This window comes from Galleria mellonella, unplaced genomic scaffold (genome assembly GCF_026898425.1).
Source record: "Galleria mellonella isolate WM207_F2 unplaced genomic scaffold, CSIRO_AGI_GalMel_v1 utg146, whole genome shotgun sequence".
Classification (NCBI taxonomy): Eukaryota; Metazoa; Arthropoda; class Insecta; order Lepidoptera; family Pyralidae; genus Galleria; species Galleria mellonella.
The window spans coordinates 4,200,106-4,218,464 of NW_026441999.1; the positions used below are offsets into that span (position 1 = coordinate 4,200,106).

The 18,359-nt window shown below is 31.5% G+C and overlaps 1 protein-coding gene across 1 annotated transcript in view; it reads left to right on the forward strand.

The window, feature by feature from the left end:
• The window catches only part of LOC113523204 (irregular chiasm C-roughest protein-like), a 149,184-nt gene that overhangs the window by 68,736 nt on the left and 62,089 nt on the right, over window positions 1–18,359 (forward strand). Inside the window, exons 4-5 of the mRNA XM_031909323.2 lie at window positions 953–1,033; window positions 11,738–11,889. Coding sequence (XP_031765183.2) covers window positions 953–1,033; window positions 11,738–11,889 — 233 coding nt within the window. The remainder of the gene's footprint in view (window positions 1–952; window positions 1,034–11,737; window positions 11,890–18,359) is intronic.

The window sequence follows — 18,359 nt, forward strand, 5'->3', positions numbered from 1 at the left end:
TGTTGTCCGTGACTTTGCACGCGTGGCATCGTGTTTCCATTTAAAGTTAAAGTTTTCAAAATTTCTTTTTAGCGGATGTTTAAGCTATATTTTATAAAGTTGTTCGTAACTTAAGTTCTAAATTTCAATTTTCTACATTTAATAGTTTTAGCTGTGTGATAAAATTCAGTCCGGACAAATGATTCTATAATTTTTTTTTATACAATTTAGAATATCAAATAGGTTAACAACTCACCTGATAGAAACTGGTAACCGTCGCCTATAGTCATGAACAGTACCATTGATTTAATAATAATAATAAACTCTTTATTGTACACAATAGAGATGTATACAAAGAGTATTTATACAAAATATGCATATACAAAAGGCGGCATTATCACTAAAAACAATCTCTTACAGACAACTTGGCATAAATAGTAGATAAGTACAGAGAGAAAAGTAGATGGCGTAAGTCAGACACAGTAAATACTTACCACAGGGAGACTTTATACAAGAGTCGTATGCTTGGGTACCTCTGTCCCATTCGTGTTTCAACCATGAAGCAGTTGTGTTTGCATGGCTGTGTTTCGGTTTCAAGGATGGGATATGGCGTGAATTTACAGGGTACAGAGGAATAATACCTGAGTCCCCAGGAATGGCAACGCATGGGGGGTATCGTGGGCGAAACAGTATATTCTGTTATGTCTATGGTACTGCTCATGTCTATAGGCGACGGTTACCACTTTCTATCAGGTGGGCTGTCAGCTAGTTTGCCATTCTAAGTTGTATAAAAAACTATTGAATAAATTTGAATGAAATTTGATACGTGGAGTAAGTTACATCCTAACTTACTACATAGGATATCTTATGTAATGATTCACGCAGCCAAACTCGCGGGTTATGGCTATTTGATATAATATAGAATGAAAAGTCGTTAATTTGTAATAATTAACATGTTTATTTGTTGTTTCAGGTGATTATTCATTGGACATCAGGGACGTTACTTTAGAAGACGACGCCCAATATCAGTGCCAAGTCAGTTCAGGAGCAAGAGGTATGTTTCACTGTTTTTTTTTTTTTTTCAAATATATGAATATTACTTTTATTTTTATTTATCTCTCGAGGTAGGCCAGTATTGTATTTTAAAATATTTATGTAATAAATTCACGACGAAAATTTTGTGATTAATGAAATAATTGAAATATTTTAACACTTCACACTATTTATTAGCAAATCAAAAAAAAAGAAATAATTTTTATTCAATAATTTTTTTCCTAGGTACTACCATATTGTTAGCAATGAGCCTGTTAAACCTCATTACTAATCATCCCTTTCCCCCTCTGAATGGATGTTTGTAGATCGTCTAGCTAGGATAATATAGTATAAATATAAATAAAAGTAGCATAGAAAATAATTACTGATAAATAGCATGAATTGCAGTTAAAATGATAGTACATTAAGGTACATTAAAAAGCAATAAATTACTCGTATATCCAGCAGACTACCATCAGATTCACAAGTTAAAAACGGTACCATTATCCTTGTAATAACAGCAATTACAAAGTACACTGTTTTATTTATAAATAACAAGTGTTCGACGTTTAAAATTGGTTGAAAAGATACTGGTAAGGTCACTTTTGAACGGTCGATCCAAGATACATCGGCGATCCCACGATTTTGGATCAATAATTTAAAACAATAAATCATTTATGCATACGAAAATTATAGTGCATACTGTACAAACAAACGGTTGCTAACTTCGGAAGTGCGTAATAACGAAACTTGTTCAACATACACATTGTTGAAGATTGTTCAGATATTTTTTTTTTAGCTTTTACTTAAATTCAATATTAATTATATTTTTATTTTACAACAACAAAGATTTTCTTTATCGATATCATATTTTATTCGTGTATTCAGTCATTGTGTAGAAACTATAATCATCACATCAGCCTTTACTGTCCACTGCTGAACATAATTAATGGGGTGTTTTCCCAGTAGTTGCCACTCTTGGCAGGCGGGTTTTTTTTAATGGGTGACAATGGAATGGCAACCCCACTAGCGGTTTCGGTAGACACCGGTGGGGCTCCAGTGAAGGATGATAGGTGAAGATAAAATAGGTCAGTTAGCCCATCGTGACGAATTCAACAAGAATTGTTTCCAAGAGGAACCACGTAGAGGTCGACCGAATAGGGCATATTGCTAGCAATCAGCCTCATTGCTAACAATCCCTTTCCCCCCTGGCAGGCGGGTTGGCAACCGCAGTTAGGCTTTAGGCTTAGACGCTACTGCCTATCCCTCGCCCTCCCTTAGTCGCCCACGGGAAAGAAGAGAAACATATTATATTAGTAAGCATTATTATCAGTAAACTTTGTCTATGAATTAATAAAAAAAAATGTCGAAGCTTAGACGAAATTATAAGACTTCTCCCCGTAAACAACTACCTATTGTTTTCATTCATAAAAATATTTTCTTTTAATAAAATTAAAAATCTTATTGCCCGTCTTACCGGCCCTCGTCCAAGCCTCAATTTTTCCCTTTTATATGTATATTTTTGCCCATCGCCCTATTAATTTCGTTTGTTCGGCATCTTAATTTGTTTTTAATTTCTCCTTTTACCCTTTCTCGTTTTATTTTCTGTGTCTTGAAATTCTTTATGGTATTTAATTTGCATTTATTCACTTGAAATATGTTTTTCCGATTAAAAAAATTACGATGTTCTTTCTTATTACTTATCTTGATTATGTTTCTACATATTTTATTTTCATCATCATTGTATATATATACATATATACACACATATATATATATATATATATATATATATATATATATATATATATATATATATATATATATATATATATATATGTGTGTGGACTGAAAGTCGATGTAGTGACCAAAATCGAAAAAGGAATGTTGCGTTGGTTTGGTCATTTGGAGAGGATGGATGAAAGAAGAATTACGAAAGAGATTTATCGAGCAAGAATGAATGGAGATGTCGGTAGGGGCCGCCCTAGACGGACGTATGTCGACCAAATAGGCGACGTGCTGAAGAAGGGCCAAATTAAAAGTACCCGTAACCGACGAGCGTGTATGACAAGATTGATGAATGTGGAAGAAGCGAAAGAGGTTTGTTTGAATCGAAGCATTTGGCGTTCCATTGTTTCTGCCTACCCTAATGGGAGACAGGCGTGACAGATATGTATGTATGTATATATATATATATATATATATATATATATATACGTCTTTAGACATCAGCAGTACCATGGACATAATAGAGTACGAGTTAACTGTTTTTCCCATGATACCCCTCATGTTGTCATTCCTGAGGACTAAGTTGTCATTCCTTTGTAGCTTGTAAATTCACTGTCATATCACATACTTCAAACCGAAACACAGCCATATATATGTATGTAATATATCAGTGTGTAATAGAAATTTTATGAACTTACTATGTTTGTTATTTCCGACAAATGTTTCAAATTTATCCAAATGTCTTCTTCAGGGTAAGTATAGTGCTGTCGTTGCAGCGTCTTGCCTTTAATGAAAAAAAAAAAAATATTTATATTACTTTTGTACAATTTTACATAAATGTTTTTAAAGTGAGTCGATTAACACTTTGAAACTTAAATCATTTATCAATTTCCTGCTTAGAAATAATAGAGCATTCCATTAAAATTTAAAGAAATTTTCACCAACAATGCCAAGTTATTCGAACTCGAAATCTTGTCAATAGGATTGTTTCCCATTCTTTAGCTATTTGACCTATTCAGTCAAATTAAATTGGGGATTATAATTGTGCGTATTTATAATAAGCAGTCTTAGAAGTGAGTGCTCCGATCCTTTTAGAGTCAAGTGGAATATCTCCTATTCAGATGCAAACGAAAGGGTCCGTGAAATTAATTTACATAGACCTTTATGAGACAGTAAACGTCTATGTAACCTTTTGATAAATCGCGTACTCTTTGAAATGTCTCTGGTAGGCTCAGCTAAGATAACAGTAGAATATTCTTATCTTAACTCAGCTGAGCTCTTATGGGCTATTCAGCTTTTGTTTCAAGATTTAGGTTAAACTTTGTATTTCTTAAGTAATCGACATTACCGTCTACTTCTTTGATCGTTATACTTAAGCCATTAAGTAAATTTGATCCCCTTTCAAGATCAAATTTACTTAACAGCCCAATTGCGAGTTTCACTTTTTAGTGATTAGATAGCTTTTAAGTTTTGTGCCTTAATAATTAAAACTTTTGTGTAATTATTTAAAGTTTTATTTAAACTGTCCTGAAATTATTTTAATCTTTAATCAAGGTAAAATTTTAATTGAAAATAAATTAAGACAATAGAAATAATGTTTATTCATATAGTTTTATTTACATGTTCTTTTAAATCTTAATTTTTTATGATACTACCGCTGGGTTTATATATTGATTTGATTATAGGAACCACAAAAAAACTTAGCAACGACCATCTTCAAATAAAGTTCTATACAATTTGTATGGATACATATATAATTAAAATTATATTTGTTGGATTACATACGTAGTAAATTTATTATTATTTTATATTAAGAAGTGAAACGTACCTAATTCTTCTTCATTTGACTGCTAATCGAAACAATGTTCTTTGAATTGGAATGACTCATCATACAAGTAAAGTGAATGAACAGTTTTATTCAAATGAATAAAAAATTTCATTAAAAACCACACTGTATGAAACTGCAGAATCGTGAAAAAAACTAACAATCGACACGGACATAACTGTGGATGAAACTTTGTTTTTTATCAACCGAAAGCACAATGGGCATCTCGCTTGCGGCAAAATTGTACAAGTTGGCACTATTTAACTTGCAAACTTAGTTCACTGGAAGTTTTCTCTATAGGAAACTATCTGAAGAGAAACTCAGGCCTCATTGTCTTTATTTCGCTCCTTTTAGTATTAAATTGTGATTCGGGGTATCACAAGTTAGTTGGGACGGCCGCAAATTTACGAAACTTAGTTTGGTGGCTCATTGAATTACGTAAGATTTATTTCGAAGCGAGTCCCCGAAGACGACAAGTTTTGCAACTTATTTCCGCTTTATTTTGAATTTGTGTCTTCATTTTTAACTTTAAAGTTATTATTGTAGCTTCTTTTTTTAATTTTAATATACTTATTTCGTTAGGTTAATGGAGAATGATTGAGTAGTTCATAACCATCATTTTAGCTTGTATCCTTTCACTATTAGACGTCTGCATGATAAAAATATTTGTTCTTAACAATTTAACTTTAAATATTTTCAGGAAACTTGTCTGAATTTTATTTTAGGAAATGAATTGCAAAGGAAGGATTTAAGAATACAATGTCTTCCTTGAACCACAGAGTTTAACTGGTTACTTTAATGATCATTTGATTCTTTTTATTTTAATTATTATAAACATTATTAACTAAAAATAAAGTAAGCAGTTAACTTAAAAATTTGAATACTGAAGAACTGTAGCTGCTATTTCTCTATTAGATGTGCACCAAATTTTAATCAATTTTATCACTCAAAAAAAGATTTTTACCACAAGTGAGTAACACTAGAAGTAGTATAAAAGTAAAATCTTTTCGGAGCGGTTAAAAGAAATCATGCTGGCACTCATAATATAACAGAAAATAGATTCAGACATGACATATCACTATTTTTATATAACACATCCAAGACAGAATGAATAATCTTACGAATAATATATCTTGACGATATTACATACGGAATGAAGTAGTTTATATACGGGAGCCATTTGCATGTCGCGGATTTTCTTATATCCCAGTCTTCAATCTAGAAGAGAGACAATGTTAAATGACATTGATGTATTATTCACCACAAATTCCAATGAACTACATAATCAATAGCAACTTTCTACTGACAAACGTATTTGCCAAATTGATGGATCTATATGATTGTGTTCCACAAAAGAAAATAAGTTCAATTCTGGAAAAAAACCAGTTATTTTAATTTAAAAACTAAAGTTACTAAATGGTGTTTGTTAAAATATCTATAGAAATAATCTCTAAGTATATCTTTTTAAACAAATAATAATTATCCAAATCGGTTTATATCTGACGTAGTTACAAACATAAAAATAGATTCGAAAAAAACAAAATAGATTTAAAAAAAAAAGTTCACGCTCACTTTTTTACTTTATCCGAGCAGTAAGTGCTTTATATTATTCTCAATTTCGTGTATAATATAGTTATTTATATATTTATTCGTTTATATATGTAATTTTAATAATTAGTCCGTCATGTACACATATTTGTAATAATGAATAAATAAATAAAAATAAATAAATTCGAGCCGAGAATAGGCCTCCTCTATAGACTACCATAAGAAACAGTCCTGAGCCATCTGCATCTACTGGCTCCCTGCAATGCATTTAGAGACGTCCATCTGGTTCTAGGGATTGCCACTCGAGAACCTTCTTTCCCGTCAGTTTTTCGAGCTATGTAATCCGCCTATTTTCATTTCATTTTAATTCAATATGTGTGAGGAAACATCTTCAGTAGCGGTCCTGCCAGAGGAGTATTAAATACCTTGGTTGAAACCTTGTAAAAATTTTCTCATACATTTTTAATTCTTTGGATTTTGAGATAGACGTATGCCATGTTTTATTTTTAAATAGATGACAAAGAAATGATAAGCCTGCCTGCGCTAACGGTATATGCTGGCGGGACGTTAGTGAGGGATAGGTAAAGATGAAATGGCAGGTCAATTAGTTCATCGTGATGCATTTACTTGGAATTAAACACGATGGTTTCTAGGGAGAATCGCGAAGAGATCGATCTGACAAGATGTATTGCTAGTAATGGGGATATCAATCTCCATTATCAACAATCCCTTCTCCCCCCGCGGATGCCATGTTATTCTAGACAAGACTTTTAAAACCTATGTTTTTTTAACCATATGTATAAATAGATTAGGGAAATTTGATAAATTTTGTATGTTTGTCGTTTCCGACGATTATTTTAACTTTACCTAGAAGTCTTTTTCAGAGCGAATACAGTGCTTACGTCGATTACAATGTCCAGCGATTCCTAAAGTGGATTCCGCGGAACCTAAGGGTTCTTTAAAAAAATCACTAGGGATCCGCGAAATTATTTACACAGTGAAACAATTTATTAAAGATTAAAGGGAACTATGAAGTGTAATACCATTGTTTTTATTTAAATTATAGTGTTTTTGATTTGTAATCGTTTGATATGGGGTTTTATAAAATAAAAGGTTTTTGATGGATGTCTGGTTATTTTAAAAGTTTAGAAACCCCTGGATTACATTACTTAGGGGAGACGCTGTGACAAAAAAAAGTAATTTCATAATATTCCGGTTATTTAGTAATTTATAAAGTTTAGTTTTGTTCAGGTACCAAGTGTATTGGATAGGATCTCGAATTTTATTTGCCGTTTATTAAACATTATAATATCTCACTTTAACTAATTGCTATTGGGAATTCTATTGTTAAACCCTCGTTAGAAATTCCAAGCGTCTAGGCTAAGGAAAATTACTCGGTAAGTTTTGATCATTAAGCCAGTATTAGTACATTAATTTCGACATTGCTTAATATTGAATTTAATTATATCCGTAAATTAGTAAATTTTAGAAATTATCCATGTGATCCCGGTTTAAAACTATCTCTTGCTTTCCCCTGGGTGTCGTAAGAGGTAACTAAGGGAATTTAAAGGTCGAGGGATGGGAAGCAGCCTTTCGCTTAAAACATCACCAAAGTCTAATTGCGGTTGGTAACCCGTTTACTAAGTGATGCAACAACTTTTTCTTTTTTTAACGTGTGGAAAATCTTCGGAAATACCGTCCCATCTGCCGGAGGGAGGGCAGCTGGGGTGTGTGGGATTCGTACCCACTAAAAACCACACGATGTACCTCGAGGCGCTTATGTCGGATCCCGGGTTCCCGTTTGTACAACTACCGAGTATAAGTGATGCAACTACTAGCAAAACGTATAATAAGAGAAAGCCTATATTCAGCCGTGGACAGTTAATAGCTGATATGATCCGTGACTTTAGTCATTGATAATACTTGGGATCATTGATACTTATTATACTATTGTAAAGCTATTTCAAGTTCTGTAGTAAGTTTCAAGTGCTGTAGCAAATTATCCTACATGTTACATTCCACTATGACCTTGCATAAATCCTTGTATGAAGGGTTATAAAGCTAGAGCACCAAAGAGATTGTTTAAACTATATAGTTTAAACAATGGGAAATAAGGATTGTTAATGATAATTTAAAAAATACTCTTATAATTAACTAAAACCTACGTAAATTGTCACTGAAGTTATAAAATTTGTTGTTAAAATGTTCTTGGAATCTTCATAGTTGCTAATTTTTTTTTTTTGTGATAAATTTATGTTTATCATTTTTGTTTAAAGTTAAGTTCGAATCTTTAAACCAAATGTTAAACTATTTATAATTACAGATATGTTAAAAATAGCTTTTTGCTTGCTACTTCATTTGCGTGGATTTCAGAAGTAGGAAAAAAAAAGAAATATACCACTTCTAGAGAGCGTATCACGATAAAACAAATGTTATATTTTTTAATTAGAATTTCAGTAATACGTCTGTGAAAATTCCATTTAATTTGATGCAATAGTTTTCACGTGATGCCAGAACAAACATTTTTTAGACATACACAATTTCTAAATAAATATTGTTTTGGCATCTATTGGTCTTATTAATATCCCTTATATAAATTTTCTTAAATATCTCCCATGTACAGACATCGTATAGATATTTTTTTATTACTGTAATATATATTATATAATATATATTATTAAGACAAGATTATTTCCTTTTTAATTGACACTTATTGGTAACATTGTCTGATTATGATCATTCTTAAATACTGCGATTTACACTTAACCGCTTTTTAATTTAATACTTGTTAAATTAATTTCCTACCAAAAATACAATGTTTTATCAAACAAATCTGGCTAGTATGCTAAAAAAGAATTAAAATAAAATAATACATTACGTAAATTTATGTAAGCAATTAATTTTGATGACTGTACTTAAAAGCTATAAGAACATGAAATTGAACTAGTTTAACTTGACACTGTTCTATTATATTAGTTGTAGTGGAAATAGGACGAAAAAATTTTCCGGTGAAAAGAGTGTTGTTAAACATTGTATGGTTAGAAAAAAAAATTATTTTTTTTTTTTTAATAAATGGGAGTCGCTAACGTCTATGTTAGTATCTGGCTTACTTGTTATTTACTTATCAAAATGAAAATAATTGTAACTAGACCACGTCTGTACATGGGAGATGTTTGAGAAAATTTAAGATAAGGGATCTTAATAAGATCAATAGATGTCAAAACAATATATTTTAGAAATTTTGTCTGTTTTCCTGTCTGAATGTTTATTGCAGCATCAAGCTAAAACTACTACAGCAAATTGTAGGTGATTTTCACAGTTTTATCTCTTAAGGTATAATTTAAAAACTGGTGTGTGTTTCGTCTTGGTATATTATTTACAAATGGCCCATGTTATTTGTTTTTCTACTTCTTTAATTTACACGTATTTATTAGTAATTAAAAAGGTAGTATTTAATAAATTGATAAATAAATAATCAAAATCTATATTATTTTAAATAATTCTATATTTATATATATCACTATGTAATTATGTAACCGTGTAAGTCCCGGCAAAAAACAGGCCACCCCTTTCTTTCCCGTGAATGTCGTAAGAGGTGACAAAGGGATGGGCAGCAGCGCCTCTTTTAAAACATCACCAAAACTCAAACTGCGATTGCTAACTCGCCTTTCACATATAGAAACTATTGTCAAAATCCCCTTATGGGAAAGCTGTGTGCAGCAGTAGACAGTTTACGGCTGACACAACATACAACAACTATAGAACTATAAAAAAATATATAAATTAATCAAAAGAAACACAGCGCTTGTCTGTTAAATTTATTACCTCTGATTTTGTATGCATTGCATATTTTTTCATATGCACCGAAGATAATTGGATGGGAAATTGCAAATATATCATACTGTCATTTTTAATCAAAATACCATATAATAATAATATAACTAATTTAATAAATAATTTTAACTTATACAATGTTTTAAATAACAATACTTACAATTAAATATAGTTTCCCAATACACCCCATCGAGGCAACGTACCCAAGATACTGGCAGATTTACTTCATTGGGTTTTTTATAGGTTAAAATGGAATGGTTACCCCGCCTGCGCTAACGGGATATGCTGGCGGAGCACCAGCGAAGGGTGATTTATGAGAATGAAAACAGGCCAGTTAGCCCATCATGATGAATTCATCAGGAATTAACCATGATAATTTCCAGGGGGAACTACGAGGGAGGTCGACCTTTTTGAGTATATTGCTAGCAATGGGATTTTTAAACTCCATTACTAACAATCCCTTTCCCCCCACCTCTTTGGGTTGCCAAAACTTACCTTTTGCTCAAAATAGCTACCAGCTCTCACCACCACAAGGTCACCAGTAATCTCAATGAATGCAAAGCCCTAGCCCAAAGAGTCCATAGGCCCATGTCGTCTACAGCAAATCACAGGAAATAATAAGACCCGTCTAGATATGTGATGTCATACTAACAATCATCTTTCTTGATGAATACTTATGAATACAAAAATATGTATGTAAATACAGAGTCGTGTTTTAAAGCAATTATGGTTTTAAATTACGCGAAGCAATAACAAAAGTAATCTAACTTGTATATAAACTTTTGATTCATTACAAATGTTTGGTTTTAATAAAACTTTATTCTTGTGTAAACTTGAAAAGTAGTATAATTCAGGTTTATTGTTCAGTTAGTTAAATCACGTTGCATAATGAAAGTGCAGGACCGAAATACGTGGTCGTTCTTAAATTTAATGAGAATTTTCAATAGATATCAAAACCCAATCTATGTTTTCAAAACAACAACTGGTGTTACCAACGCATCAGTTAGTTTTAATCTTAGTTACTTTATACGCAGACTAGCTACCAGCTCAAGTTCCACACGATCTTTTTGTAAATAAAACATAGACCATGTTACTTTGGCTGGTAATGTAGTTTTCTATAATGTGAAAGAAATTTTAAAATCGGTTATTTATTTTTGATTTTTTTTTATACAACTTAGAATGGCAAACAAGCTGACGGCCCACCTGACGGAAAGCGGTAACCGTCGCCTATAGATATGAGTAGTACCATGGACATAACAGAGTATACTGTTTCGCCCATGATACCCCCTATGCGTTGCCATTCCTGAGGACTCGGGTGTTAATCCTTTGTACCCAGTAAATTCACGCCATATCCCACCCTTCAAACCGAAACACAGCCAATGCAAACACATGCTTCACGGTTGAAACACGAATGGGACAGAGGTACCCAAGCAATCGACTTTTGTACAAAGTCTCCCTCTAGTATATAATGTACTGTATAATATCCATTACAAGTGATCTCAACCGACTTTGCACGAGTAGATAGAATTTTCTAAAATAATATATGGTCTATATTAATCGCTGATAATGATACTTTCTGTAGGTGAAAGAATTATTAAAATTAGTTGACTAGTTCTGTATTGATCCATTAAAAAAAATTTTTTTTTTCACTTTATAATATTAGTTTACATAAAGTCACCGGTGTAGTAAATTATTAAATAAGCATACTTAATAAGAATGTAAATGTAATAAAAACTTTTTTACTAATTCCTCTGTTGACCGTACATGATATAAATTAAACCTTTTGTACAGGTGAACTAGCAATTAGGTCACGATATGCCCGCCTCACCGTGTTGGTCCCTCCGGAGCCACCGAAAATCCTGCAAGGGACTTACTTCTCTACGTCCGAAGACCGAGATATCAAATTGGAATGCGTGTCTATTGGTGGGAAGCCACCGGCCGAGGTAAGAATTTAGCAAGGTCATGATATAATTTTCTTCAATGTTTGCCCGGACAATTTGTATTTCTTGGACATTAATTTAAAATGTGAATCAAAATTATGACTGTATAAAAAGAAATAAAACTAGTTAAGAGTAGATACGGGCAATACAAGTATCGTTCCGATATCTATATATCAGATTCCTCTCAACATTGACAACGGAAGGATCATCATATAGCTTATACAAGTTGCATATCTATATATATTTCACTAAGATATATTTAATATACCAGTTATTGAGTCAATATATACATATTGTTACTATAATATTGTTATAAATTATAGAACTATATTGTATATACTAATTAATAGGGTTCAGTAGCTTTCTTTTATGTAATATGTTTGAGAAACAAATATTTGGTTTAACTTTAAGTAAGCAACGATACGAATCAAGCCAATAAATATTTTAAACATCATAGTAGATAGTTGCTCATTGTTAATCCTACGTAAGTAACATGATATAACAGATGATGACAGTCTGATGATTAGTAATTTTATTACTATTTTATCATTCATACCGGAACTAACAAAGATATTTGGTATTAGGTATAACAGAGGCTTTGATAGTAGAAACTTTACAACACCATCTATTATCAATTTTAAGAACTAAAATTCTTATACACTATATGATCTTTACTTGCTTCAAATAACATAAATGATACAAACAAGTTAAAAGCTTAATTATTCGTTGTATCACTATGATTTCATTTCATATTTGATATATACTAAAAAGTCCGTCTTTCCCATGAAATGATAACACTAACTGTAGAATAACAAATCATAACAAACCCCATAAAACTATCTAATGTTATATTCTTGTCGAAATGATAGAATCAGTTAATAGTTGATTATAATCTTAATGACATTGTTTATGAGCAAGGGTTTTAACGGGGATATTATCTCTTGGGTTGAACGTTTTGGGATATTTTGTGTTACTATTATTACTTATTTAATAATTTCCTTTATTAACACGAATGCTTTTAGTTATATTAGTCGGTTCATTGAAATGCACTTTAGTAAACATTTGGACTAATAAATTATTGTACCGAAAAAATATAATGTAATTATTATTACATTATATTTTTTCTCATTTTTTTAAATACGAGTTAGTACCACACAATCACACCAATCCTAGTTCTAGAGCAAAGAGACTGTGTATTATGAGAATTAGTACTACACAATCGCAGCAATCCTAGTTCTCAAAAAAAGAGACCGTGTATTATGAGAATTAGTACTACACAATCGCAGCAATCCTAGTTCTCAAGAAAAGAGACCGTGGATTATGAGAATTAGTACTACACAATCGCAGCAATCCTAGTTCTCAAGAAAAGAGACCGTGTATTATGAGAATTAGTACTACACAATCGCAGCAATCCTAGTTCTCAAGAAAAAAGACCGTGGATTATGAGAATTAGTACTACACAATCGCAGCAATCCTAGTTCTCAAGAAAAGAGACCGTGGATTATGAGAATTAGTACTACACAATCGCAGCAATCCTAGTTCTCAAGAAAAGAGACCGTGTATTATAAGAATTAGTACTACACAATCGCAGCAATCCTAGTTCTCAAGAAAAGAGACCATGGATTATGAGAATTAGTACTACACAATCGCAGCAATCCTAGTTCTCAAGAAAAGAGACCGTGTATTATGAGAATTAGTACTACACAATCGCAGCAATCCTAGTTCTCAAGAAAAAAGACCGTGGATTATGAGAATTAGTACTACACAATCGCAGCAATCCTAATTCTCAAGAAAAGAGACTGTGTATTATGAGAATTAGTACAACACAATCACAGCAATACTAGTTCTCAAGAGAAGAGACCGTGTATTATGAGAATTAGTACTACACAATCACAGCAATCCTAGTTCTCAAGAAAAGAGACCGTGTATTAAGAGAATTAGTACTACTCAATCACAGCACTCCTAGTTCTCAACCTTAGGGATATTGTATTATGAGAATTATTACTTTTTATTATTGGAGTAATTGTATGAATTACTCCAATCCTAGTCCTCAAGCTAAGGGATTCTGTATTATGAGAATGAATATCACACAATCGCACCAGTCTTGTATGTTATAAGGCATAAGTAAATAAAAAGCATAAATTTATTTTGTAAGCTAATTAAAACTGCCACTGTCCTTGGAAGAACATTTTGCACATTAATGTTAACAAAACATGATAGATTTATACAAATCCATCAATGACTAGTATGTCTTTGTACTCAATATGCATACATGTTTATGAATAAATGTATTTTTATCTTTATGTGATATATAATAAATAAATAAATATGTATATATATATTAGGAAGAAAATATATTAAAAATCAAGAATGCGAGTTTACATTCATATTTATCAGTGTATCCAATTAAGTCCATTCTAATGTTTATACATAATTCTGTTTCAACATTAATTACATTATCTCTAATATTGTATAGTTACAATTCTAACAGTATTGTAAGGTAAACACTCTTGTTCCAATTGTGTTAATAAACGTGGTATACAAACGAATACGGAACGGCAAACAGGCTGACGATCCACTTGGTTCTAAAGTCCGCCACTTCGCAAATGCTTAATATAATATAAACAGAATTTCGACAGAATAGTTTTACATGCCTATTTTGGAATATGGTTGGCTTATTAAAGTTATTCTATTTATATCTCAACTTTATTTATATCTGAATATTGTTGTATAAGCTATATTGTGACCATATTTAGACTAGGTTACTGAACTCTTCATATTATTGTAGTATTGCATTCATCATCATCATCATCATCATCATCATCATATCAGCCGTTATTTGTCCACTGTTGGACATAGGCCTCCTCCTTGTAGTGTTTTTCTAGTAGTTACGGCGGGTTGACAACCACAGTTAGGATTTGGTAATGTTTTAAGATTTTTTTTTTATACAACTTAGAGTGGCATACAAGCTGACGGTTTACCTGATGGAAAGTGGTGACCGTACAGGATTGGAAATGAATGCAGCTGTTCATCCTTCGACTATTCAGTTCCCTTAGTCCTCTTAGCTTAGCTCTTAGAAAAGGAAGGAGTGGCCCATTCTATGCCAGGACCACACAAACATTATATTGTAAAATCTTTATTATACATACTGTATATATAATAAAGATTTTACAATATTTAAGTTTTTTTTTTTATTTTATCTTTATTATACATACTGTACACTGACCAATTTAAAAATATTCAACATAGTAGTAATATCGGAATTATCCCTAGAGGCATATCTTACAGTCAATATTTGACAAGTTGAAAGTAGTAATTAATTTAAGATCTAAAACAATATACTTTATTTTACTTCAATAAAACATTTGACATCTCACTGGACAGGCATCCCTTTTTTTTAAGAAACTGATTCTAAGCTATCATACTATCATGTTAAGTGGACTGATATAGGCTTTTATTTCTCTTGCGATGTTATTTATTAATTCAAACTGTACCAATAAAATGTGGTACGAAAGATGGACTTAATGCTGATGCTATACTTTCTAGCTAAGCTATAAGAAGTGCAAAATATTAAGTGAACGGAAACTGTACTTTATTCCATTAGTTGCATTTTAGAATATTTTAGAAATAAAAAATATTGGTGACAAATCCTTACTTTGATACTGCACCAAAGCTTATAATCTTAATAAACAAACACAATACAAACAAACATTTACCAATTTGAATACGAAAAATAAAACACTTCAACCTAATAACAGCGTTGAAAATCTAATTGTAAAAAATGCAGTCTTTCCTCACTCTATAAATAAAAATGGTTATTTCTTTTCTCGGAAGTAATGCCATTGATACTTCCTTAAGTCATGGAGCTAAAGCGAAAAATATATTAACATTAAAATTTTCACCTCCCTTGTTCTTATTCATGATGACATTAATTAATCAAAGTCCCATTTAAATGAATGATTAACGAGGACCAACCCTTGTTTTTCCTTTGCTTTTTTTTTTCTTACTCTTTCAGAATTTTCTCCAACAATAATGTTCCCTACATATTAAGTGTTGAAACGCACATAATAAGTAATGGTAGTCTTATATTTATAGCAATGAAATTTAATTTTTTTGGTTACTTTTTTTTATTAATAATTTTGTTTTAATTACGTTAACCAAGTGTAACATATAAAACATGGTTAACTTCAGTAAGGCTCAACCATGAACCTTTACAATTTCTTTATCTAATCGTCTTAAGAAATCGTTTAATACTAGATATTAATTGAATAGAATTCAATTGTTTATACACCGCACAATTCTTACATACTATTGCTTATATAAATCGCCACATCTATAGGAACTAGGAAAACAGAGAAATGCGTAATTATACTTAGGCGAATTCGACTTACGCGGTTGTCGCTCAGTTCTACTAATCTCGTAATTTCGGGATACTGCTTACATTGTTAATACATAAATTCATGTAGATAGTTAAGTATGATTATAAAAATAACTATTTGCTTTGTAATGTATCAATTATTGTTAATCTGAAAAGAAAGTATAAAATAAAATTTATTCTTCCGCTTGTGAAATTAAACCCCATTTCATGGATTTTATATCTGTGAATTTATTATAATTGTCTGTTTTTCTCACTTTATCCGAACAAAGCTGGCTTATCTCAAATTATATTTTTACCTACAACGAATTTCGTTTATTTTCACCGTATTACCTTGATTGGTAAATAATTTTTCTATTATTGCTTGGATATTATTTTATTGTGTAATAAACAATGTAATCGATTTCATAAGCAATTATTGAACTTGATAAATATCTATGGCATGACATAATGGTTTTATGCTTTAATACAATATATCACCACTCTTTTGTCCGTTTTTTTATGCAACTTAGATTAGCAAACAAGCTGAGGGTCTATCTGATGAAAAGTAGTAACCGTTGCCTATAGACATGAACAGGACTATAGACATAATAGATTATACTGTTTTACCCATGATACTCACCATGTGTTGTCAATCCTGAGGACTCAGGTGTTATTCCTCTGTACCTATTAAATTTACTACTATATTCTGTTTGTTCCCAAGCAGACACACGAGGCAAATAAAAACAAAATACACTATTGTAAAAGAACAAAAACTCTAAATAAAACGTTATATCTAGCCTGTTGGTCAGACCTACTATGAAATGTTTTCCGAATTTTCACAACCGAACAAAACACAAATTAGACGTTAAAATTTTATAATATATACCGTTTAATAATATTAAAAATGTAAAAATATCGTTTCTTTGGACTTTTATAGTAGGATTTATGAGGAACAAAATATTAAGCTCCATTCACTGGGCCGATTTCGGTACGAACAAAACCACGAAATTGAGTTCGAAATTTTCATTTATTTATTTTACACTTTATTACGCCGAGTAAAAAAAATAATAAATACCGTAAATATTAAAGAGAAGTAATATAAAAGGCGACCTTATCGCTAAGCAATCTCTTCCAGACAACCTTTGGGTAGAGTATTTTAGAAAAAGACAAAGGGTTTATGGTAGACTTCCAGATTATGCTACTATGTATACGCTTAAACGATCCTTTTACGGAAAGACCCATGTCTAACTGTGGGAAGTCAATGGGTATGATAATGATTACTACTGATAAACAGCTGATTCATCTAAATTCCACCTTTAATATAATTATTTAGCAACATTTTTCATTCGCCTAAATAAATTTACGTCAAATGATGACATTAATAATCCTTAATATCAAGTTTGGTTGTTAGCTTAGGAGAATGATTGCTTTATTAGGTTACCTTGAGATGCTCTAATATGACTTGAAAGTCGATACTTACAAGCTTATGTGGTAAATATAGCGCTATTCTCTCAGATGTTTATGAGTGTACATTTAATTAAAATTACGTTACTCCTACAGATTTTGTTTTAATATCATTAGTTGTAAATTGCGTTATTACTGCGTGAATTACAATGAGAGGTACTCTATAGTATGTTGATTCAGAATATCATTTATATACGTATATAGTTACAATATGATTAAAATCTGATCAACTTTTACTACGTATTTAACTTTTCTTTCCTTTGCAATCATTCAAAATTTCTCTTATATGATAATTAAGTCTTCAAGTTTTATACTTTATAACACAAGATTATATTTTCTGCTATTTACTCTAAATTATAAGTATTTACAAGAAAATTAGGTTATACTTATTAGTAACATCACTGTGTGGTCCCATCATAGAATGAGCATCCCCTTCCTTTCCCATGGGTGTCGTAAAAGGCGACTAAGGGAAATGAATTGTCGAGGCATGGGTAGCAGCGTTCCTCATAAATAATATCACCAAAGTCAAACTGCCTTTGCTTACCTGTCTGCCAAACGTGGCAACTACTGAAAAAGCCTCTCATACGGGGGGCAGGGAGCTTATGTTCAGCAGTGGAAAATTAACGGCTGATATAATGACGATATTAGTAAT